Source organism: Protopterus annectens, chromosome 5.part0 (genome assembly GCF_019279795.1).
Source record: "Protopterus annectens isolate FY-2018-M chromosome 5.part0, PAN1.0, whole genome shotgun sequence".
Taxonomy (NCBI): Eukaryota; Metazoa; Chordata; order Ceratodontiformes; family Protopteridae; genus Protopterus; species Protopterus annectens.
This window is the reverse complement of record NC_056735.1, coordinates 243,747,897-243,773,915: the sequence shown is the minus strand read 5'-3', so window position 1 is coordinate 243,773,915 and position 26,019 is coordinate 243,747,897. Positions and strand designations below refer to the sequence as shown.

At 36.2% G+C, this 26,019-nt stretch overlaps 1 protein-coding gene across 1 annotated transcript in view; it reads left to right on the top strand.

Annotated features, from left to right (window-relative positions):
- DCHS1 (dachsous cadherin-related 1) overlaps window positions 1-26,019 on the top strand; it is a 935,819-nt gene that overhangs the window by 859,009 nt on the left and 50,791 nt on the right. Inside the window, exon 17 of the mRNA XM_044072218.1 lies at window positions 24,253-24,404. Within this exon, the coding sequence (XP_043928153.1) occupies window positions 24,253-24,404 (152 nt within the window). The remainder of the gene's footprint in view (window positions 1-24,252; window positions 24,405-26,019) is intronic.

Below are 26,019 nucleotides of genomic sequence, written 5' to 3'. Positions count from 1 at the left end.
AGCAACAAATAGTTTCATAGTAAGGAACACTACATATTATTTGAAAGATAGATATACTTGTAGTTCCAAAGCAGTAATTTATTTAGCAATGTGCAACTCCTGTTCATGTTTTTATATTGGAAAAATGGAGAGGAAACTTTCACAGAGAATCTATGAGCATGTGTATGCCATCAAAAGACATAACATGAATAATGCTCTATCAAAGCATATTAGTAGCAATGCAGGGCATCAATTTAATTTTATGGCTATAGACCATGTTTCTTAAGATAATAAACCATGGAGGGGTTACTTTTAGAAATTAGTGAACTTAAATGGCAAATTTATTTGCAGGCAGACAGCTGACCAGGTATAAATGAAAGAAGTTATATCTCCCCAATATTAAAGTTAAAGGCACTTGAAAGGAAAAAAGTGTCTGTGCATATTATCTAATTGAAATTAATATTTTTATAACATGTTTCATCTATATATATATATTTTTTTAAATGTGCATGAGTTATTTGGAACAACAAGAATTGGATGATAAACTTGATTTTATATCTATACATTTATTTTCAACATAATAGGTTTACTATTTAAACAAATATTATTATATTATTATAGTATAAATGTTCAAGGAGCAGTTTTACTATATATTTTATTATATTCAATTTATTGTTAATTGGTGGCATGTAGGCATGGAACCTTTAGTATTTGTATATAATCAATAGATTTTGGGTCTATATCACGTAATTGAACTTCCAAAATTTCGAACACCATAAGTTCAAACTTGGAAGATCGAAATGTGATAACATTGAAACCTCAGAACAGCAAATTTTTTCCCAGGGAAAAAATTTGCTGCTCCGAAAAACACACACACAATGCAAGCACACCAACAACCTTATAAACCTAGACTAAACCTTACATACGCAGCTGTCTATGCACTAACCTTAACCCAAAGCCTAACCCTAAAGTCCGTCACTATCGGGCACTTACCTTAGCCGCACCCTAACCCCAACGTCCGTCACAATCGCACACTTAACCCATTCCATAACTTTTGCACCACAATGGAGAAAATGTCGAAGCCGCAGAAATGTCCAACCAAATTCTTTCCCTGGGAAAGTATTTGGACTTCCACGGCTTCCACATTTTCAACTTTCGAACTTCCAAGTTTGAATTTCTGGTGTTCGACCTTCTGGAATTTCGATTACGTGATAGGGACCCTAGGTTTTTATCTATGTTAGCATATTCTTTATAGGTGTGACTTGGTTTTTACACTTAATTGGAATTAACCAATGAAGGTTCAAGGAAGGTATATAGGAAGTGACTTCAGGATGTAACCTTTGTCTGATGAAGTTTAACACACTGTTAAATGAAAGCGCTAACTTTTTTCTTTTTTTTTTTAAATAAAAGTGTTTTTAACAGTATTTGAATTGTTTGTGCTCACTTCATGCTAGCAGTTTGTGTCTTGTGATGTTCGTGTACTGCCAGTTCATACTAGCAATTGAAATATGTTCATTAAGACCTGGGGGGATGCCAGCATTCACCTTTATTTGCCAAATCATTTCCCTTAACTCAATCACATCTGCCCATGGTCCACCCCTTGTATCTTTGGGTATAGAATTTATACCAAAAAATACAAATCTGTGTTGCTGTGTTGCAGATGAAATAGGCCTATATAGTGAATTGTTTAGATGTTTATTCTTTATATCCAGAGACATGCATCTGGTGTATTTCTCCAAGGACCTCCACTGAAAATTCAAAAACAACAGTGAAAAAGAAGGCCACAGCCTGAAAAACAACGCCAGTTCACAGATAAAATTAATGAGCACAAGTTACAAGCACACACCCACTACAATATATATCACAATTAATTAAATAATTACATAAATTAATCAATCAGAAAACTAAATAACATTTAAAGAGAGAACATTCAGTATAAAACAAAACTAACAATACTAATAATATAAAGCTTATAATAGACTTTTCCAATTTACTTCTAAATTCAGACCATTAGGCGACATGGTATTATATTTCAAAATATAAATAGTTTCTTTGAATAACAAAATATTTTTAATTAATCTATCATCACCTTTTTTAATGAAAATATTTTCTAAAACACAACATTCAAACAATGCAGCATTGCTATTATGGCACTCCATAAAATGTAAAGCAATGGGACTAGTTAATACTCTTTTTTTAATATCTCTAACATGCTCTTGCATTCTAGTTTTGAAAATTGTCTTGTTCCAAGTCGGACTTTCCCAGTAAACAAATGTAAAATAAATAAAATAAATAAATAACCTACATATGTTCATACATTCACTCATTAAGCTTACATTGTTTTTTTTCAATATAAAAACTATGGCAGTCTAAACACTTGGCCGTGTAAATAATTTCCTATGGAATTACACGTACAGTGGAATGAAGTATGTATTTGTCTATAACAACTTTATCTTGTTCCAAAATAAACTTACACTGCTTGCAAAAAACACACTTAAATGTGCTATTTCTTTTATTAGTTGAAAAACAATTCTCCCATTTCAAGGAACCCCTCATTGATCTCCCAGTTCTGTAAACAATGTGTTGTCTTCCCCCCCAAGGTGTTGGCTGTGTTTCTAAAACAAGAAAAATGTTCCACTTCTTAATAATAATGTCCACAATAGGGCCATGGTCTTCTGTATAAGTAGTTATAAAGGCACAATTAATTGTTGTATTTATTATTGTTCCTGTTAATTTCTAAGGGGTGATCCCGTGGAGATCTGAGAAGGGGTATCAATAATCCCCCCTTCTCTTGTCATCCACTTTCTGTCTTGTTCTAGTCACTAAATGTTCTGGATACCCCCTTGCATAGAACATCTCAGCCAGTTTTTTCCCTTTTATCTCATACTGTTCGTTTTCAGAAACCATTCTGCTCAATTGGATAAATTGCCCTTTAACAGTCCCCCTCTTAATATGCTGGGGGTGACAACAAAAATAATGCAATAGTGCATTTGAGTAATGGGGCTTTCAATAAATATTGGACACAGTTTTCTTATTAACATCATTGTTGGCAATCAAAACATCTAATTAACTTATATAAAATTGGAGCAAATTTGCTGAAGGCAAAATATCTCTCCCACTGTAACATAACTATATTAGCAAACAAGGGGCCACATGTGACCCCCATTGACACTCCCTTTTTTGTTGAAAATACTGGCCATCAATGTGCACAAAGTTATAATCCAACACCATCTCCATAAGAGTTGCCAAAGTGTAAACTTCATCATTATCATGTTTTCCATAATCCACTAGAAATTCACAAAACCATTCCAACCCCTGAATATTTGGTATAACAATAATTAAGTTAACCATGTCCACGGTGAAAAACACTAATGGCTCTGAATAAGGTGTTTTTTTGTAGTTTCAACAAAAAAAAATCAAAATGAGTCATGACACAAATGCAGGTAACTATCTAACAAACTTTTTAACTTAATATCAATGAATTTTGCTAAAGGATGTATTTTAGAAGTATTCGCATTTACAATAGGTCTTATTGGTGGGGTCAACAAGTTTTTATGGCTCTTTGGGATTCCAAATATTGTGGGGACAATAGGAAACAACATATAAAAAATCAAAAATGTCCTCATTGATCTGCCCCTGTTCAGCCATATCACAAAGAAAAAAATCTGAATACAATTTGGGATGGTTTCTTCATAAAAATCATCTTCATTCAGATATTCAAACATTTTTCCAATATAATTAATCTTATGCATGATAACCACTCCACCCCCCCTTATCAGACTTCATGACTTTTTGTCTTGACATAATTGTTTGAGTAGCATGAATTCCGAATTATTTAAATTGAATTGGGCTGGTCAATCTCTTTTAGCTATAAATTCTCTAAATTCAAAGTCACATAACTTCTCAAATACAACAAGAAGTAAAGAAAGGGGTGGATTAAAAATACTACACAACTAATTAATTTCATGTTCCATATTTATACCATTAAAAACATTTTCAGGTACAGTGTTCTGATGAAAAGCCTCAGATCAAGTAACACCATCTCAATTTTGGTGCAAACTGTAGGAACAAAGGTGTAACCTTTGCTGAGTAGTTCAGCATGTTCATACCCATAAACGTTAGAAGTGTAATTATAGATTTTAAAGTCACCTACATGATTAAGAATTGTTTCAGGTCCATCATCTCCTTCAATAACCGTTTTCCCAGGTCGATCAGACATTAACATTAATTCCTCCTCCATTTGTTGCCTCTCCTTGTGTTGTTCTGCCACCTGTGTTGGTTGTTCCTGTTCTGAGGGCAGTCTGAAAGTTGTTCCTTCAGTTTCTTAAACGCTCTGAACTCCTCAGTGCAGATTGCTCTAAAGGGCAGATTTCATCTTCTGTACAGCCCATATTTCTAAACTTTGTTCCTGTTTCCTCATTCACAATGGGTCGGCCTCACCTCTCCTGCATTACAACTGGCTGTGGATACACTCTTCCTTCTAAATACTCAAGCCTGTCTTTTTCCATATTTTTCTCGTTCCTCTTTTGCATCTTTTCAATAATCTTGTCAATTTTAATATAAATGTCATTATATCGGGCATGCTTGGAAACAAACACTAAATATTTCTTAATATCCGAGTCCAGCTTAGGCGCTTTATCAGTCAGATGGTCGATAGCCCGTTAGTTATACATTTTATCAGTCAGATGGTCGATAGCCAGTTAGTTATACATTTTATCAGTCAGATGGTCGATAGCCCGTTAGTTATGCTTCATAAGTATTTCAATCAATTTAATACCCTGCTGGTCAAATAGTTCTACTAGTTCATAATGCAAGGGAGAGCCTGGTATTAAACCTGTTGGAAACTTCCAGTTCCGAAGACCTGGGAAACCTGTTTGGCTTTAACACATTCGAGTAAATACATGTTTTCAACTTGCAGCTTACAGCATTTTAGCAGCACTTGTTCAAACTTATCCATCATTTGCTGCAAAGTGCCATTACTGCTATAGGGTATACTGTTCATAGGTTCATAGGTTTATAGGTAGGTACTAGGCTATTGGCCCAAGGGCCTACGTAACCCTAGCCAACAAGGTTCTCTGGCTTACGCCACCCAAGAAAGTTATTTTCCTGTGCCACTGTCGAGCAGAGACACAGAATTGATCCCCGGGGTGTATTTCCTATTTCCCATCCACTCATCAAGATTTTTCTTGAAGAGTGCTAATGAAGAACTTTACTTGACATAGATGGGTAGCCTGTTCCAGAGTATGGGAAGTCTCTGGGACAGGAATCTATCCCTCCAGCATGTCCTGTTTATTGTGATGACAACACTTAGGTCCCTAGAGTGTGTAGCTTGGAGGGATTGGGATTTCTTTAGGTGTAGCATGTCCAACAGCTCAGGGTTTGGCATAGCTTTATATGTTAGGCAAAGATCACCTCAGAGACTCTTTCCATACAGTGCCCCTTGTGGACTGGAAGTTACTGTGTTTATAGCTTGTACACTTATTGTTCCTGAAAATAGTTAGTACTGGCAATGTCATCCCACACTTCCTGGAAGAGTAAATGTGTCTTTGGACTGTACATAGCTTTTTATCCATAACTTGAGCAATTTATACTTCTTATGAGCTACAATTTTAGATTGTTCATCTGTTATCATATTTCTAGAATTACACCAAAGCAGTTCATTTGGAATAGATGACATCCTCAGTCTGAAGCAAGCACTGGTAAAATATTAATATGAAGAACAATGTATATCCATCCTAGGAAATTATGAGCAATCAAACTATGTACTAGTATATCTAAAAAAATGTCATTGCAGGGCTCATTGTTTTTCAAATTAACATGTACATCTCACAACTTTAAACATTTATATAAAGTATTCAAAGAAGTAAGAGTGTACATGTATGCCCCAAACTATGACTATGGCACAGATCGCATTCCATGTATTGTGCATCCTTGCTGGTCATTCACGGTCATTCCTGTGGGAATCTAGGTGGCATTACATTACCGCTGTCACTTTAGGAGTCATGGTATCCTGCAACAATGTATGAGACACAGCATGCAAACCCATTATTTGTAGCAAAAATCCATGAATACAGCAGCACGGCTTCATCAAGATAAAACTTTAATGTTGACAAAAAACACACAGGGAAGGAGAATACTAAGTAGGTCAGTAAGTGCTTTCACATGGACCCACCATGCTTCCTCAGACTGTCATAAATTCACCCACATTAATCATCTTTTTAAAGTAAAAACCTACTACAGGTTCTAGTAGTTATTAAATCAATTCTCTTAGCAATCACTTCCATCAATTAGTATCCACACCCTTCACTTACAACCTAAGTAAAAAAATAATAAATAAAAAAAGCAAAAAAATAAAACTATATATATAACAAAAAACAAACATTATGTATATCTATCTATCTCATGTTGTTATAAATATATAATATATATATAAATAAAAACTGAATGTACAAAAATATATATATATGAATACATATGATATGTGAATATTCAACAAATAATTAATGTTTCAACTTCCTATCTTTAAGAAAAGGTTTCAAACTGATGGAATCATTTAACCCAAAACTTGCATCGGCTTGTAACCGTATGATCCATTGATGTTCACCTTTTTCAGTGGTATTCTTAATGATCTCATCCTTGTATCTGAATGTATAACCTCCATCACAGTAAACTGAAACGTGTGTTTCTTTCCTGCCTGTATGGTATGCTTGGCCAGCGCACTTCTTGTATCTTCTGTTCGTGTATAGTACAAGTGCACCCTGATTCTGTCTTTTAGCTGCCAATTTGTTTTACTTACATAAAACTTGGAGCATTGTGTGCAACGGGCCAAATAAACAACATTACTTGTACTACAATTGGCAGAACAAGAAAACTTAAATTCTCTCAGAGTCTCAGGATGGACAAAAACTTGGTTTGCATGTATATAGCTGCAATAATTACACCTATTGCAACTATACGTGCCTGTTCTACTCTGCCAAACATCTTTCATTGGTGTTCCTGTTTATCACATAAGCGTCTCTTAATCTTTCGCAAGTTATTATGTTGTTCATTTGTCACCTCCTTTACCACATCCTTTACCTTCTATGGGTGGGTCCATGTGAAAGTGCTTACTGACCTTACCTTCTCTCTCCTTCTTGTTGTGTTTTTGTCAACATTAAAGCTTTATGAAGCTGAAGCCGTTGTGCTGTATTTTTGGATTTTTATTTGGATTTTTGAACACTGACATGACAGTGACATTTTTTCTTATATTTATGTTATAATGCCATGACCATGATGCCATGTTTCTGCTATTTTTTTTTATTTTATTTGTTTTATGTTACTGTGAGAAATGAAGAGACTGTTGATTTGAGTTGTGCTTGTAATGTTATGTGCGTCATCTTTGCTATGTCATTTCAAACTGAATGCACTCAATGCTTAACATTCAGAAAGCCATAGTGTAGCTACATCATTAAGCCATTCACCCCACCCATACTTTAATAACTTTAAATTTTTTTTTTTTGCTTTCCACCAATTATTCACTCACATCAGAGCTCAGCTAGTTTCTATTTTGAGACTGCCCCAAAATTGGATTTTGTTGTGAAGGCAGAGGCCTCTGCATCTTTCTCTTTTCTGGCAGTGCACCTTAACCTACAGGTTACACCGGCCTTAACCTCTCGATTCCAGTTGCTCTGCTGAACTGCTTTTATTTGCAAAGCCGTTTATCAATAATTACACCTATTACAACTACACGTGGTTGTTCAGTTTAGCCATTAAGCTTTCATATATGTTTAGCTTATCAAAATAAAATAATGAAGGTGCATTAATTTCTTATATCTTACTGTTGGCTTGTCATTTAGTTTTTCCTTTATTAGAGCATGGTGGAGGATGTGATGTGTGCTTACTGACTTACTTTTTATTTTCCTTTGGAGTGTGTTGGAACCAAAATTAAACATTACATTATTTTTATGTTAGCTGTATGGTTTGTGGACAATTATTTATCGCACATGACACTGACACAACAAATGCATTGCTTGTCTTATTTATGATATAAAAATGAAATGATGACAACTACAAAATAAACAGTGCATGTAAAATAAAAAAAAAAAAAAATGGAGCAGTAGGAAGAATCAGACATATCAACACCACACAGAAAAATTTATTGACCATAAAAAAAAAATTCTCATGAATCACCAGTCATTAAAAACATCAGACATCTTGAACTTTACATAAAGATTTTTACAATGTTTTAACATTGCCTAATTAAATACCCCCATTTTTATAGCCAATACTTTAAATTTTTCCTTATTGCTTTCATTTTAAACACACATCATTTCATCCAATCTCTAGTTTGGATTAAGAAACAACCCCAATTTTTTTTTTTGCCTTGAAGGCAGAGGCCTTTTTAATGTTAATATACTAGCAATTGATAAAATAAAACAAAACACTAAAAACTAAGAAAAGAAATGAACTGGCAGTACAGGAACTTCACAAGACACAAGCTGCTAGTATGAAGCGAAAGAATTAAACACAAAATACATAAAAAAAAAAACAAAAAAAAAGAGAAAAGAAAGTTTCTTTTAATTTTAAGATTCATCAAACAAACTTTTAATATTGAAGTTCATCATTATGACTTTATGTTTTGTACTCCTTATAACTAACCCAGGATTTATTGTGCTTATAAATATCCTTATTTTTGGTATCCCTAAAATCCACAAGAGTATTGAAAACTCAGTACATACTTGCTATAAGAGAATAGATAACAATGCACCAACAATGATCACCCATCTTATGAGATGAACAAAACAGGAAAAAGAGGATCACCCAAGAAGATTGGAAAATTTGGAGTTTTTTAAAAAAAAATTTAAGAAGCATAATGAACAAAATTACACACTAGTGTCAAGATATAGACATGACATCACCACACAGAAACATAAATTGACATAGAGGTTTAAGATATTAAAATCATCATAAGCCCTGTAATACAGACTTCATCAGAATCAGCACTAAATATTATACTTAGTTTAAATTACATAGCTTAAAATAATAATTATTTAATATATATTATACCTACAGTGTAACATTATAAATTATAATTTAAATTTGTGGACATTTATTCAATTAACTAATGATAACACTAAAGAGGTTTTATTTTTTTTTTTTAATATAATTTAAATAGGATTTTAATGCAGGAATACTAGCAATTAATAAATAAAAACAAAAAGGAAAAACCATCTACTGAATTAGAGAAATTTAATGGCAAAAAAAATGACTAACAAATTACAGAAATTTTAAGCACTCATTAAATAACAATTCAAATAATAAACCTCCTGAATTTAAAAAAACAAGAAAATAAAAAGTGCTTTAGTTATAATATTGTTAAGAAGGTAACCTTCCTGGTCCTTTCCTGAAGTCACTATAGTAATAAAATTCCATCAAAAAGAGGTGTTGTAACAAGAAGAAATTCCATATTTTCGAAAATCCTCAACAAACAACAAACAATTTGTAAAGTGAGTGTAGAGATGTCTTGTGTTCAGAAGAACCCTTGTTGAGTGTTTGATGAGTTATAGATTGATTTATGAACTTAGTTAATACCAGTTGGTCACCCAGCCATATATTTCAATAATTGGTTTTTGTGTTGTCAATTGTCTATTTCTTGTGATATTAAGCACACATTAGTCACCATATAACCAGAGGACATTTACCTGATCAAAAATGCAGACATAGGACTAGCTTACATCAAGGAACATCTCCTTGAGCGTTACTTAGGTCGTGACACCCATTTTCTTATTTATATTTTTTAGAGTTGGTTCTTATTAATATTTACATCTCTTTATATAAGAATTATTACCTAAGATGTAAAGGTGTATATACAGGAAATAGGACCTACTTAAAATTTTACAACAAAGTGATGGCAGAGAAGGAGAGGAAATTTTACAGTTTGAATTAGCACGTGGTTCTCAACACAACAAGCAATAAATATCAGGATGACAAGGATTTAATATTATAAAACATCTACATAATATTTGAAGATAGATAAACACATTAATTATTTAGCTTCATTCCTCCAATTTTGTTGTTTTTTCTGTGGAGTTTCTATAAATTAGAGAAACTCAGAGCTCTGGCTCTACAAAATAAAAAGATATGACAATAAGATTAACATGAAGCATCTGCTATCAAATTCCTTCCTGCACTTTAGTTTTCATCATTTATTTTTACAAAAGATAGATAATGTGAAATGGGGGTTTAACCCAGCAATTTTGTTGATTAAAATAGTAAACAATAAACAGGATTTTTGTTGAAGGCTTGACTCTGTGCCAAAATATATGGTAAGAATTGTAAAGTCCCAGTATTAAAGTTAGAAGAAAGGTAAACCCAAAGGTTGAATGAAATTTATTTGAATTGAAAAATTAAATCTACCATATTGTCTTAAATTTATATATATTTTTTGGTAAAACAAGAATTATGGAGCACTTTGAATTTTATATCTGATGATTTAGAAAAGGCATTATCAGTTTTCTCAAAAAATTGGTATTTATACATTTATTTACAAATTATATATTTATAACAGTAAAGTTATAGATTTTATTATATATATTATAGGATTTCAATCAAAGATTATTTATGGGAAAGGGCCATATTTTATTTACAGTTAAGGATTTATATATAATATAGGACTTAAACCAATCAGAGAAGAGGAATAAGAGTTAGACAAGGAATGGTTATGTGGAGGGTGCACATGGTGTCATAAAACTAAGCAACAAATAGTTTCATAGTAAGGAACACTACATATTATTTGAAAGATAGATATACTTGTAGTTCCAAAGCAGTAATTTATTTAGCAATGTGCACCCTGTTCATGTTTTTATATTGGAAAATGGAGAGGAAACTTTCAGCAGAGACTCCATGAGCATGTGTATGCCATCAAAAGACATAACATGAATAATACTCTAGCAAAGCATATTAGTAGTAAATTTGTGGGCATCAATCTCTAATTTTATGGTTATAGACCATGTTTCTTAAGATAATAAACCATGGAGGGGTTACTTTAGAAATTAGTGAACCTAAATGGCAAATTTATTTGCAGGCAGACAGCTGACCAGGTATATAAAATGAAAGAAGTCTCTATCTCCCACATTGAAGTTAAAGGCACTTGAAAGGAAAAAGTGTCTACAGCATTATTATCTAATTGAAATTAATATTTTTATAATATGTTTCATCTATATATATATATATTTTTTTAAATGTGCACCTAGCATTTGGAACAACAATAATTGGATGATAAACTTGATTTTATATATCTATACATTTATTTTCAACATAATAGGTTTACTATTTAAACAAATATTATTATATTATTATAGTATAAATGTTCAAGGAGCAGTTTTTATCATATATTTTATTATATTCAATTTATTGTTAATTAAGCGTATGTAGGCATGGAACCTTTAGTATTTGTATATAATCAATAGGTTTTGGGTCTATATCACGGAATTGAATCTTCCAAAATTTCTCACCATAAGTTCAAACTTGGAAGATCTAAAATGTGATAACATTGAGTCCTGAACAGCAAATTTTTCCCTAGGGAAAAATTCTGCTGTTCAAACACACACACAATGCAAGCACACCAACAACCTTATAAACCTAGACTAAACCTTACATAATGAGCTGTCTATGCACTAACCTTAACCCAAAGCCTAACCTCCCTAAAGTCCGGCTACTATCGGGCAATTTACCTTAGTCAGCACTTAACCCTAACGCCCATTACAATCGCGACACTTAACCCATTCCATAACTTTTAATTATTAATGGAGAAAATGTCAAGTCAAGAGAATGTCCAACCAAATTCTTTCCTGGAAAGTATTTGGACTCAATGGCCTTAATATTTTTCAACTCTCTCGAACTCCAAGCTCTGAATTTCTGGTTCGACCCTGAATTCTCGACACATGATAGGGACCCTAGGTTTCCTATGTATGTTAGCATATTCTTTATAGGTGTGACTTGGTTTTACACTTAATTGGAATTCAACCAAATGAAGGTTCAAGGAAGGTATAGGAAGTTTAATTTCCAGGATGTAACCTTGTCTGATGAAGTTTAATACACTGTTAAAATGAAAGCTACAATCTTTTCTTTTTTTTAAATAAAAGTGTTTTAACAGTATTTTGAATTTGCTTCCAGTTCACTCTCATGCTAGCAGTTTTGTGTCTTGTAGTTCTGCACTGCCAGTCTCATACTAGCAATTGAAATATGTTCATTACACTGTATGCAGCATTCACCTTTATTTTGCCAACCATTTCTTAACTCAATCAAATCTGCTCATGGTCCACCCCTTTGTATCTTTGGGTATAGAATTTATACCAAAAAGTACAAATGTAAAATGCAGATGAAATAGGCCTATATAGTGAATTGTTTAGATGTTTATTCTTTTATATCCAAAGACATGCATCTGGTGTATTTCTCCAAGCACCCACTGGAAAATTCAAATGCCTGTCGCATCTTCCTGTAAACAAAATAAATAAAATAAATAAATAACCTACATATGTTCATACATTCACTCATTAAGCTTACATTGTTTTTCAATATAAAAACTATGGCAGTCTAAACACTTGGCCGTGTAAATAATTTCCTATGGAATTACATTACAGTGGAATGAAGTATGTATTTGTCTATAACAACTTTATCTTGTTCCAAAATAAACTTACACTGCTTGCAAAAAACACACTTAAATGTGCTATTTCTTTTATTAGTTGAAAAACAATTCTCCCATTTCAAGGAACCCCTCATGGATCTCCCAGTTCTGTAAACTATATGTCGTCTTCCCCCAAGGTGTTGGCTGTGTTTCCAAAACAAGAAAAATGTTCCAGTTCTTAATAAGAATGTCCACAATAGGGCCGTGGTCTTCTCTATAAGTAGTTATAAAGGCACAATTAATTGTTGTATTTATCATTGTTCCTGTTAATTTCTAAGGGGTGATCCAGTGGAGATCTGAGAAGGGGTATCAATAATCCCCCCTTCTCTTGTCATCCACTTTCTGTCTTGTTCTAGTCACTAAATGTTCTGGATACCCCCTTGCATAGAACATCTCAGACGGTTTTTGCCCTTTTATCTCATACTGTTCGTCTTCAGAAACCATTCTGCTCAAGTGGATAAATTGCCCTTTAACAGTCCCCCTCTTAATATGCTGGGGGTGACAACAAAAATAATGCAACAGTGCATTTGAGTAATGGGGCTTTCAATAAATATTGGACACAGTTTTCTTATTAACATCATTGTTGGCAATCAAAACATCTAATTAACTTATATAAAATTGGAACAAATTTGCTGAAGGCAAAATATCTCTCCCACTGTAACATAACTATATTAGCAAACAAGGGGCCACATGTGGCCCCCATTGACACTCCCTTTTTTGTTGAAAATACTGGCCATCAATGTGCACAAAGTTATAGTCCAACACCATCTCCATAAGAGTTACCAAAGTGTAAACTTCATCATTATCATGTTTTCCATAATCCACTAGAAATTCACAAAACCATTCCAACCCCTGAATATTTGGTATAACAATAATCAAGTTAACCATGTCCACGGTGAAAAACACTAATGGCTCTGAATAAGGTGTCTTTTTGTAGTTTCAACAAAAAAAATCAAAATGAGTCATGACACAAATGCGGGTAACTATCTAACAAACTTTTTAACTTAATATCAATGAATTTTGCTAAAGGATGTATTTTAGAAGTATTCGCATTTACAATAGGTCTTATTGGTGGGGTCAACAAGATTTTTATGGATCTTTGGGATTCCAAATATTGTGGGGTCAATAGGAAACAACATATGAAAAATCAAAAGTGTCCTCATTGATCTGCCCCTGTTCAACCATATCCCAAAGAAAAAAATCTGCATTCCTGTATACAATATGAATACAATTCGGGATGGTTTCTTCATAAAAATCATCTTCATTCAGATATTCAAACATTTTTCCAATATAATCAATCTTATGCATGATAGCCACTCCACCCCCCTTATCAGGCTTCATGACTTTTTGTCTTGACATAATTGTTTGAGTAGTATGAATTCCGAATTACTTAAATTGAATTGGGCTGGTCAATCTCTTTTAGCTATAAATTCTCTAAATTCAAAGTCACATAACTTCTCAAATACAACAAGAAGTAAAGAAAGGGGTGGATTAAAAATACTACACAACTAATTAATTTCATGTTCCATATTTATACCATTAAAAACATTTTCAGGTACAGTGTTCTAATGAAAAGCCTCATATCAAGTAACACCATCTCAGTTTTGGTGTAAACTGTAGGAACCAAGGTGTAACCTTTGCTGAGTAGTTCAGCATGTTAACACCCATAAACGTTAGAAGTGTAATTATAGATTTTAAAGTCACCTGCATGATTAAGAATTGTTTCAGGTCCATCATCTCCTTCAATAACCGTTTTCCCAGGTCGATCAGACATTAACATTAATTCCTCCTCCATTTGTTGCCTCTCCTTGTGTTGCTCTGCCACCTCTGTTGGTTGTTCCTGTTCCGAGGGGAATCTGAAAGTTGTTCCTTCAGTTTCTTAAATGCTCTGAACTCCTCAGTGCAGATTGCTCTAAAGGGCAGATTTCATCTTCTGTACAGCCCATTTTTCTAAACTTTGTTCCTGTTTCCTCATTCACAATGGGTCGGCCTCACCTCTCCTGCATTACAATTGGCTGTGGATACACTCTTCCTTCTAAATACTCAAGCCTGTCTTTTTCCATATTTTTCTCTTTCCTCTTTTGCATCTTTTCAATAATCTTGTCAATTTTAATATAAATGTCATTATATTGGGCATGCCTGGAAACAAACAGTAAATATTTCTTAATATCCCTGGTAGTTATACATTTTATCAGTCAGATGGTCGATAGCCCGTTAGTTATACGTTTTATCAGTCAGATGGTCGATAGCCAGTTAGTTATACGTTTTATCAGTCAGATGGTCGATAGCCCATTAGTTATGCTTCATAAGTATTTCAATCAATTTAATACCCTGCTGGTCAAATAGTTCCACTAGTTCATAATGCAAGGGAGAGCCTGGTATTAAACCTGTTGGAAACTTCCAGTTCCGAAGACCTGGGAAACCTGTTTGGCTTTAACACATTTGAGTAAATACATGTTTTCAACTTGCAGCTTACAGCATTTTAGCAGCACTTGTTCAAACTTATCCATCATTTGCTGCAAAGTGCCATTACTACTATAGGGTATACTGTTCATAGGTTAATAGGTTTATAGGTAGGTACTAGGCTATCGGCCCAATAACCTAAGTAAGCCTAGCCAACAAGGTTCCCTGGCTTACGCCACCCAAGAAAGTTATTTTCCTGTGCCACTGTCGAGCAGAGACACAGAAGTGATCCCCGGGGTTTATTTCCTATTTCCCATCCACTCATCAAGATTTTTCTTGAAGAGTGCTAATGAAGAACTTTGCTTGACATAGATGGGTAGCCTGTTCCAGAGTATGGGAAGTCTCTGGGACAGGAATCTATCCCTCCAGCATGTCCTGTTTATTGTGGTGACAACGTTTAGGTCCCTAGAGTGGGTAGCTTGGAGGGATTGGGATTTCTTTAGGTGTAGCATGTCCAACAGCTCACGGTTTGGCATAGCTTTATATGTTAGGCAAAGATCACCTCATAGTAGGTGATATGCTATGGAGTAAAGCTGGAGTTTTTTGAGGCAGTCAGTGTAGGGCATTTGTTTGAGGCCAGTAATCCTCTTTGTGAGGTACTTCTGTGGCCTTTCCAGCTGCTGCAGATGTCATGTGAAGTACATTCCAAAAGGGGGCATTGTACTCTATAATTTGTCTAATGAGTGTCGAATAGAGGGGAACAATGGCCTCTTTTTTCCTGGATGAGAACCCTTTTATGATGAGGTGTGCCACGTAGAAGGACTTCCTGACTACTGTGGTGATGTGACTATCAAAGGAGAGACTACTGTCCACCTGAGTCCCGAGGACTCTTATCACACATTCAGTGTTAAGTAGATTGCTGCCAATGTGGTAGTTCATGGGTACAGAGTTTTTACCAAAGGGGATGACACTGCACTTTTTGGCATTGAGCTTGAGGCCATGGCTCTGACACAAGGCATCTGTCTCAGCGAGGCTCTTCTGTAAGATGTCCACATCATTTGGGGACTTGACTATGGCTCCTAGTTTGAAGTCATCTGTGAACTTCATTAGCCAGAGGCCTTCTGTGTTAGCCTGTACTTCAGAGAAGTACATACCAAACAGGAGTAGTCCCAAGATGGAACCCTGTGGTACTCCACTTGTTACTGCTTTGAGGTCAGATTTAGAGTCTGCAACTTTTACAGTGTGGGTTCTGTCAGTGAGCCAATTGGCAACCCATCTTGTGCCGTAGGAATTTATACCTAGTTTAGTGAGTTTAGCTATAATTCCAGAATGGGGGATGGTGTTGAAAGCCTTGGCGAGGTCAAGATAGGCTGTGTGAACCACCTTACCCTCATCTACGGCTTTGGTGACTGCCTCAAAAAAGTTGATCAGGTTCAGGAGGCATGATCTGCCTTTCACATACCCAATCTGGGTGGGATCCAAAGTTTGGAGGTTACCAATGTCTTTGTTTATGAGTTCCATGATGATATGTTCCATGGCCTTGCAGACCAGGCTTGTGAGGCTAATAGGTTAATAGTTCCCAGGATCAGTGGTGGCTCCCCCTTTGTGGAGTGGGATAATTGTTGCTGTGCACCATTCAGTGGGCACAAAGCCTAATGCGAGGCTATTATTGAACATGGTGCTTAAGTGGGTAGCCAGTTCATTCTGAAGTTCATGTAAAATGCAGCCTGGGATATTGTTTGGTCCCATGGATGCTGTATTTTTGGCTTTAGAAAGTGCAGCTTTTACCTGTGTAGTTGTGATTACAGGGACTCTGCATTCTTCCTGTATAGATATGGGCCCTTTAGGGGGTGGGGGGAGGTAAAGTTGGCACTGAACCTATCTGCTAGGATGTTGGCAATATCAGGTGGTTCTGTACTTTTCGTGCCATTGTTCTGTAACTCAGAGCAGATCTGGGTGTTGTCATCGAGATTCTTGACATAGCTATAGAATGCTTTGTAATTGTCCTTATAATTAGTGGCAATTTTGTTTTCATAGCTAGCTTTGGAGGATCTTATAAGGGATCTCAGCTTCTTAATGAGGCTGACCAGGGAGCTCCTCCACTCATGGGATTTTACTCTCTTTTACAACAGTTTCTTCCTTCTGTTGTGCAGTTTGTTTATGGCAGGGGACCACCAGATTGGCTTCCTTTTTTTGGAGGATAGCGTCTTGGTTCTGTTTGGGATAGCGCAATCCATGCACTCATGTAAGTGCTTATGGAGTGCATTTGTGTAGGACTCAGCAGTTGTAACTGTATTGTCCATCTGCATGGGTGTCATGAAGTTCACCACTTTTGTCTTAAGAAGCATGAAGTTGGCTTTGGAGAAATTTTTTACCATGGTTTCCTTAATGGGGGGTGGGGGGTGGGATGTGGATATCGAGGGTGATTAGCCTATGGTCGGATTGGACCAACAAGGAGATGACTTCAGGTGTGGAATACCGGTCACCCATGTTGGTAATGACTAGGTCTAGGATATTGTTGCCCCTGGTGGGGGTGTGGATAAGTTGATCCAGGGCACTGGAGTTTATGAATTCCAGAAAGTGCTAAGCTGAGGAGTTGGTACACAAGTAGTTTTCCCAGTTAATGGTGGGGTAGTTGAAGTCGCCCATTATTAGGGTGTTTGGTTGAACCCTAATATTTTCCAATACATCAAGAAAAGAGGAGTGGGAATCCTGGGGCATGGTGGGGGATCTGTAGCAAGCTACAATTTGGATTGCAGTTTTGCCCAGAGTTAGTTGCACTTGGAAAACCTCGGATGCATTATGCTGAGCAACTAGCCTGGAGGTGTGGATATCCTTAATGAATATGGACAAACCTCCACCTTTGGTGTTACGGTCCAGGTTACATGGGCGAAAAGTGTAGTATGACTTATAGCCTGGTAGTGCAGGGGTGCTGTCTGGAGCCTTGAACCAGGTCTCAGTCACTGCACAGATATCGATGTTCTCCATTTTAAGGAGTGCTTCGAGTGAGTGCATTTTGAGATTTAGACTTCTAGCATTGAGTAGCATTACCCTCAGTTTTTTTTTTTTTTTGCCTGTTCTTGTTATGGTGGTGAATTTGTTATTTGAACCTTGCCTAAAAAAAGGCACTATAGGGGCAGCAAGAGCCTTAGCCAGCATCCGGAATCCCAGGGGCGATAGGTTCAGGTCATCTGTGGCAAAGCATCGTGGTCTGTCGACCATGTCATCCCAAGCAGACAGATACTGGATCTCCTTAGAATGACACCAGAAGCTTAGCCAATTGTTGAAGTCAATAATTTTGTCCTTGTACTGTGGTATCATTCTGGGAGATGGCAGAATGCTACTCAGGGCTAGGGTCATACCTGCCTGGGCTACAAGATCAGAGTGCTCTTCCATTTCTCTTTTCATGTAGTCCAGGGAGGTACATCTCAGGTCATTCACACCAACATGGACAATGACAGAGTCATATTTGTACTTGTTGTGAAGTGACCTGAGTGAGTGGGTTGTGTGGTGGATCCTGGCACCCGACAGGCAGCTGACAGTAACCTTCTCCTTGTTTAGCCTGGTGAGTGGGATATCAGTTTGCCTGATTATAGAGTCACCTATGACTAGTGTGTTGAGTACGTTGTTTTGCCTTATTGGCTGTGGTTGAGTGACACACAGAGTCTGTGGGCTATGTGTCATTTGGGTTGTGTTGGGGGATGGAGGTTGCTTGCGTTTCTGCTTTGGAGGTTTCTGTTACTTAGACAAATTATTATTGAGAGCCTCCTTGAATATTTTGAGTTACTATGTGTGGATTTTCGTGGTGTAGATTTAGTGAGACTATGTGATGAGTGTGGTGTGGTGCAAATGTTTACCTTCTCCTCATGACTATCAAGTTCAGTCTTGGTTGGAGAGAGCTTTACCTCCAGTTTGGCTAGATAAGTGCATCTCTCAAAGGTTGTAGTGTTGGGTGGTAGGAGGACTGTTAAAGTCAATGGGTTTATTCAACCACAAATTTAAATTGCTCAATTGATTTTGCCTATTAGATATCACTTCCAAGTTGTATACAACAATTTCCTGAACTAGTTCACTATTATTTCATTAACCTAAAGGCAGCAGGCAATATTTGGTGTTGCTTGAAGTAAGTTAAATTGCTTACATTCTTCATTACTCCAGTCACGTATTCACTCAGTTATAGGACAAGCTGTGTTAAAAGCCCGATACAGGCAACAGTACTGTCTGTATTGTAAGCATCACAAACTCCGTTACCCCATAACACTCAGGCACAGACATATTCCTTATATTCATTTTAAACAGGCAATTGAGACTAACTGGTATAAAATAATAAATATGTATTTTCAGGAATTGTTATTAGCACCAGGGGTGAGCCTTTGATTTCCCAAACCAGAGCTTTGCATTCTGGCCTTTCACATTCTTTCATAAAAAAGCATGACTGTCCACTCTGCAGAATATTAAACGTGCCAAACATGAATAGGGAACAGCATCAGAAAACAGGAAGTAGGAATGCTAAGAGAAAGGAGAATTTGATATAAAATGGGGTATCTGGAAAGAGAAAGGGTGTTCTGGGTTAATCTATAAAGACATTGGACAAGACAAAAAAGGACAGGACAGGGAAGTGAGGGGAGGGAGAGGAAGGGAAGGCTACACCAATAGTATTTAGCACCCATAAGAAAGCAAATGTATATGGTGGAAGTGAAAATAAGTGCAGGAGGTGTGGTCCAGAAAAAACAGCAATTCTGCAGATGCTCTAGGAATGCAAATGAACAAAAAAGTATTGGAGAGAGTGTGATGGGAAAAGATATGGGGAGGATGTTTTAGAACAGATGGGGCTGTATCTGTTAGGGCTGGATGCAAACCAGACTGCATGGAAAAAAATATGAAAACAAATAGTGTTGGGAAGGGGTAGTTAAATCTGCAATAACATGCAACTGGACAGGAGAAGCAAGACCTCAGGTATGGGAACCTCAGATCAACATTGTTAATACTCTAAAGAAAATAATGAAGGTGGCGAATCTTAGAAGAGATGGGAAAAAGACACTAATGCTACGGCTTCATGTAGGGCAAAGATTCAGTTTCAAGGCATCCGTGGATCCAAAACCCAGCTCTGCTATTGAGACGAAGCAGTATTCGTCAAAGGGAGCAATGGATGGTGGAAGAGAAAACATACATAACCAGAATATTCCATATATGGAACTTGTGTGCATACATATATTGTTTTCCTCTTTTTATTTCTCTTTCTCTCTCTCTTTGGTTTGCATTTATGTATGTAGATATTTAGAAATAATTAGATTATGCTCTTATATGTTATTGTATTATTGGTTCTTATAAACAAAAATCATTTGAAACATTTTAAAGTCAGAAAAAAATTACCTTCTGCAATGGTGAGAAAATGCAGTTCAGCAATACCTATGCTTAAAATTAGAAAGGCCTCATTATTGGCTTATTGTCAGCTCATTAGCATGTCTCTGAATCATACTATTGGTAATGACAGTAATCTCAGACATCACATTGGTAGTGTTTTCCTGTTGATTCATGTATTTTGTTGGAAAATGCACACCATAGTCACGTACACACACACACACACACACACACACACACACACACACACACACACACACACACACACACACACACACACACACACACACACACTCACACTCACACAGATACGCATTCACCCATCAGTAAAGTAGTCTGCCAACATTTAGTCACAGCGATGGAAACACTTAGCCATTCGTTTACACACATTCCAACATTCATGCATACATTCAGACTCTTAAATCCCAATCTAACCTCCCTAGTGCAACCACCCCCCCAGGCTAATGCATATTCATGGACAGATGCATTCATGCAGTTTCATTCATGTCCAGACATATACACCTACTAACACCACTCTACCTCCATGTCTTCACCAAACTTACTCTACACTGTGAATGTTTTCATACCAGTGAATGGGTGACCACTGCCTTTTGACAGCAGCTTCAGTTGCGAAATGTATGCTGCAGATTAATTGCTGTAAAATAGAATCTGCTGGCATGCCCAGGGGAAAAGACATGGCTCAAAAGAACTAGCTGTTCACCTGGATTGCTGCACTGGCATGCAGCGGCACCTGTGAGACTGCATTCACCTCTGAGGCCTATGATAGTGGGAAACCACAGGGGTACAGTAGGTCATTCTAAAAAAATACCATCGGTGGCAAAGCAGCTGTGTTAAAGCTTCCAGTTCATGGTAAGCCATGTGCATGTTTTTTTCTGGAAGGGTGTAAAGTGTTGTGAGTACTTTGAAAATGTTATTTATGTATGCTGATTTCAAATTAGTATTATTTGTTTACTTTTTATTGTTTTATCCTTTGTTAACTGTGTTAGTCCCACTAGGCTAGTAGCCCATTTTAGGGACACCCAAGGTGGCATTTAAACTATTAGGGGAAATTTGGCCTGGACATCAGGGAACTTTCCATACTCCTTTCAGTAGGTGCCATGGGATCTTTTACATCCACCTGAGCTACCACAAACTCAAGCAAATGGAACCTTGATTTAACCTGTCAACCATAGAACAGCATAATCAGGAGTGTAATGCTGCACTGCAGTGTCAGTAATTTGAAAATTAATCCAGTCACCTCTAGTGGGAAAAGAACCCACAGCCTTCTTATCTTCAGACATCAAAGGTGGGTGCACTGTCTAACCACTGACACTGTTGCAGTGCAATGAAGCTCCAACACATCGTTAAGCTCTGATACCCAGACTCATTTTTTTTTTCTTTTCACATTATTTCAGGATTTCATCTTCCTTTTGACATTTATGCGTCTTTGTATAAAACGCCAGATCAAGTTCATATGGATCATTTTTCGGACTCTGCATTGGCAGGCTTCTAAAAAGACCAAGACTGACACAGCTATCCTGAAACATAGAACGTTTGTCAAAAACAATTTTATTTGGAGATATCGACTTATGCTTCATCCCTTGCCACAGAAAAATAATGTAATTAATAGCTGAAAAATAATGTAATTAATATCTTTCTAGCATCTTACTGCAAGGCACCCCCCAACACACAAACAAATACATAGCATAGATACACATTCAGTGAATGGTGCAGCCATCCTCTTACATAAATAGCCATCTGTTGAAAGAAATAATTACACGATTGCATATGTGATTTAGGTTAGCTGCTGACTGATATCCACTACAGTTCACAGCTGTTTCTTCAAGTCTTATGATGGCTTTACTGATCTCTGCCTTATCCTTCAACACAATTTGTTTCCAAAGTCATTGCACACAGATTCATATGTCTAGCCCTCTGCAGACAGACTTAATAATAAGTCAAACAGTTGTTTGTAATTAGATGAGTGCTATATGCAAAGGCCTGGCAGGTGCTGAATAGGTAATTCTATCATTTGTTCTGCTACCATCATTTGATTAAATATACAGTCATTCTTGATATGTTGTATTAATGTGTTATGTTATCCCTTTTACTTCTATTAATTCTTGCTTCCATAAACTCCAATTTCACTTATTCAATGTGTGATGGATAATATTAATATGGCCAAGCAAAATCAGCCATTTGCCAATTTACTACTTTTGTATAACATTTATGCCATTCACAGATAATAACAAATTCACAGACATTGACTACACTTTTAGTTAACATAAAACTCATTCAACGTTTTTAAAAGTTTTGCTTCTGGCAGCCTAAACTGTCATCTTTGGTACTTTTTTTTGATGCTCCTCGCATATTACAATAATACATCTGCAAGTATAGTTTTGCTCACATACATACATGCTCGCATGCATGTACACACTCACTCACATACACACACATGCACACACACACACACACACACACACACACACACACACACACACACACACACACACGTGCACAAACACACATATGCACATATGTGTGTGTGTGTGTGTGTGTGTGTGTGTGTGTGTGTGTGTGTGTGTGTGTGTGTGTTTATAGATGTAGCTATACATCTAGATATTTTTATCATGTCCATTGCCCAGTCCATGTGTATCCAGTATGTTGAATGGCAGCTTCAGATCATCAAAACTTGTATATGTAGCTGTTAGAGACATTTTCTTGATGAATAATCTTGTTAAGCTGAATCTGTCCTCTAGAGGGGAACTAATTTTCTGGATCTTCCAGTTACTGGGTTTTCTAGCAAAGGCATCTTCCTGAGATATGAGGTGACAGACCAGTGGTCTGCTGCAAAGAAAAGGGTAAAATGCAACTTGCTTGATGTTCCTGATTGGACAAGAAACACAGTAACATCCATGATGAGAAACAGGTCCAGCGTATGTTCTTTGAGCATGCTATATAACCAAACCTATGACAAGACTAAGCAGGATTTGATTCTATTGACCTCAGACGCTTGCTGACTTTTCTGCGTTTCTTCCCTATCCTTAAATCCCATCAGTGCAATATGTGGTGGGTGGGGGCATATTCCAAGACAATACATCTTTTCTCCTGTAGACAGATTCTGAAATTATCTTTTCGTGGTCTAATGAAGTTGCCACTCACCTAAATCAAAAAAAGTGTCACTTTAAAATGTAACCTTTTTGGCACACAAAACAAACATAAAATGAAAATATGCAACCTTAGATATATGTATAGATAAGAAACGTTTGTTAGGGAACACATTCTCCCTCTCTCTCTCACTCACTTACTTTCTCTGTCCTGATAATAACTGTGTAGTAAATCTAAAGCATGTAGAAATTCAAACACAGACGCACACACACACACACACACACACACACACACACACACACACACACACACACACACACACACACACACACACACACACACACACACACACACACACACACACACACACACACACACACACACACACACACACACACACACACACACTCACACAAAAACATATATCTGGGCTCCTCTTCATTTCTGCTATTTAGAGCTATGTATTTTGGCTGCTGCTTACTTAGATTGCATTTTAAGCACTGGAATATTAATTTCCAATGTTTACACTTTAAACTGAATTTATGACATTGTCCATTCAAGAAAGCCTGAATTAGGGCTTTGATTTTTTTCTATTTTTGATTATTATTTTAAGAGTTTTCTCAGTTACTTGTCATCTAAATGCCAATGTCCTAGCTTATGGAATTTTATTTATATATGTACTTTGTTTGTTTATTGTTTATTTATTTATTCGTTTATTCATCCATTCATTCCTGTAGGTATTAGCTGATGACCCAGATCAGGGACAGAATGGTCAGGTGACATATGCTATCCAATCATCACCTACTAGAGATCTCTTTAGGATTGATTCTCAAACAGGAGCCATAACAACAACAGCTATTATGGATCGAGAAATCTGGCCTAAGACAAGGTAAGTCAGTGCTGCATATTTCTAGATTGTTATACACCCTTCTAATAATGAAAGCTATTTAGTAACTCCATTAATACTGACAGAAAGCTTTACTTAAGGTGTGCTCCAAATTAATAAGATGGCCAAAGCAAAGGAAGCAAATGCATTGCAACAAGGACATCTTTTTAAATATATTTCATTGGGTTTTATCAATTTGGATATTCTGACACTGCAGCAGCAGTCATATTATCCTATAACCTGTGGACATTAAAATAATATGTGGTAAATGCATTTTAGCACTACTAATTTCAAATAAGTAGTGTTAAAGGATGATTTGTGGCATTTTTGTTGCAGTTGCATTATATTTTTAACTTTTTTAATGCAAAAATGCAATGCAGGAAATGCAAAGAGTGTCAGATTGATCATATGTTTTCAGCTAAGGCAACAGACATAGTCCATCGGCGTGCAAACATTGTTTCTTGATAAGCTGTCAGAGTTTGCTTATGCATATCCAAGGTCCACCTGGTGATTATACATCCTGTAAATTGCTGTACTACTGACATAAATAAATGTTAATATAATTAAGTACCATCTTGGGAGTTAAATTTTCCCCGTCTAGCTAAGAAGAATTTACTTTATGCGAGGCGTAGATGACCATTAGCATATTAACAGCTGCCAGTCATGTGGTAAATGAGGTGAATGGGACAATTGAAATCTGTAGCCTTCATTTTCTTTCCTTCAGCTCATTTAGCTTTCATTCATACAAATTATTTACATTGGTAGTCCATTCTGTCACCGCACTTCTAAGACTAAAGCATCCCAGCTTGTGGAATTTTACTTGTGTATTTCTTTGTTTCTTTATTCTTAGAACAGTACCAACATTACCAGATTCCCTGCACTTTGATGAATATTTTACTGTCGAACAAATACAACTTCTTCCTCTCCAGTCTCACTGAAATGACGGATGTCCAGTTATGTCACCCGTGTTGTCTTATGTTTTACAGCTACTTAACAAAGTGTTCATTAATGCACCTTTTTCTATAACTTTTGCCCTACATTGGATGCAGCAATCACAAAGGCCACATATTATAAATTGCATTAATAACTGCTTGTTAAGGATCCTCAAAACAGAGATTGCTTTAGTAATTGTTAGATAAGGAAGCAGCATCCTATTGGACTACCGAGCAGTATTAAACAGGAACAAAACAGTAGAGAGTTTTAAGAGACTGATTAGCCCTACATGATAATTTGCGATCTCAGCTGTGGTAGTGGTGCTGCGGTAGCATTGTCATCTCACAGTTAGACGTTGCCCGTTCGATTCTCAGTTAGAGCGACTTCTGTGTGGCGACATGCGTGAACTGGCGTTCCTTCATTGAAGGTTGTGCATTAGGCCCGGCAAGCCAGCACGTAAAACTCTACTGCCAATCATTAGTGGACCGGAGTTCCGCTGTGGCGACCCCTAACTCGGAAAAGCCGAAAGAAACAAACAAAGTATTTTATTGAAAAAGTTGTTGCCTACTTGTATATACATTCATATATATATATATATATATATATATATATATATATATATATATATATATATATATATATATATGTATAGATAGATCTACTTTTCTTTGTCAAATTTTCATTA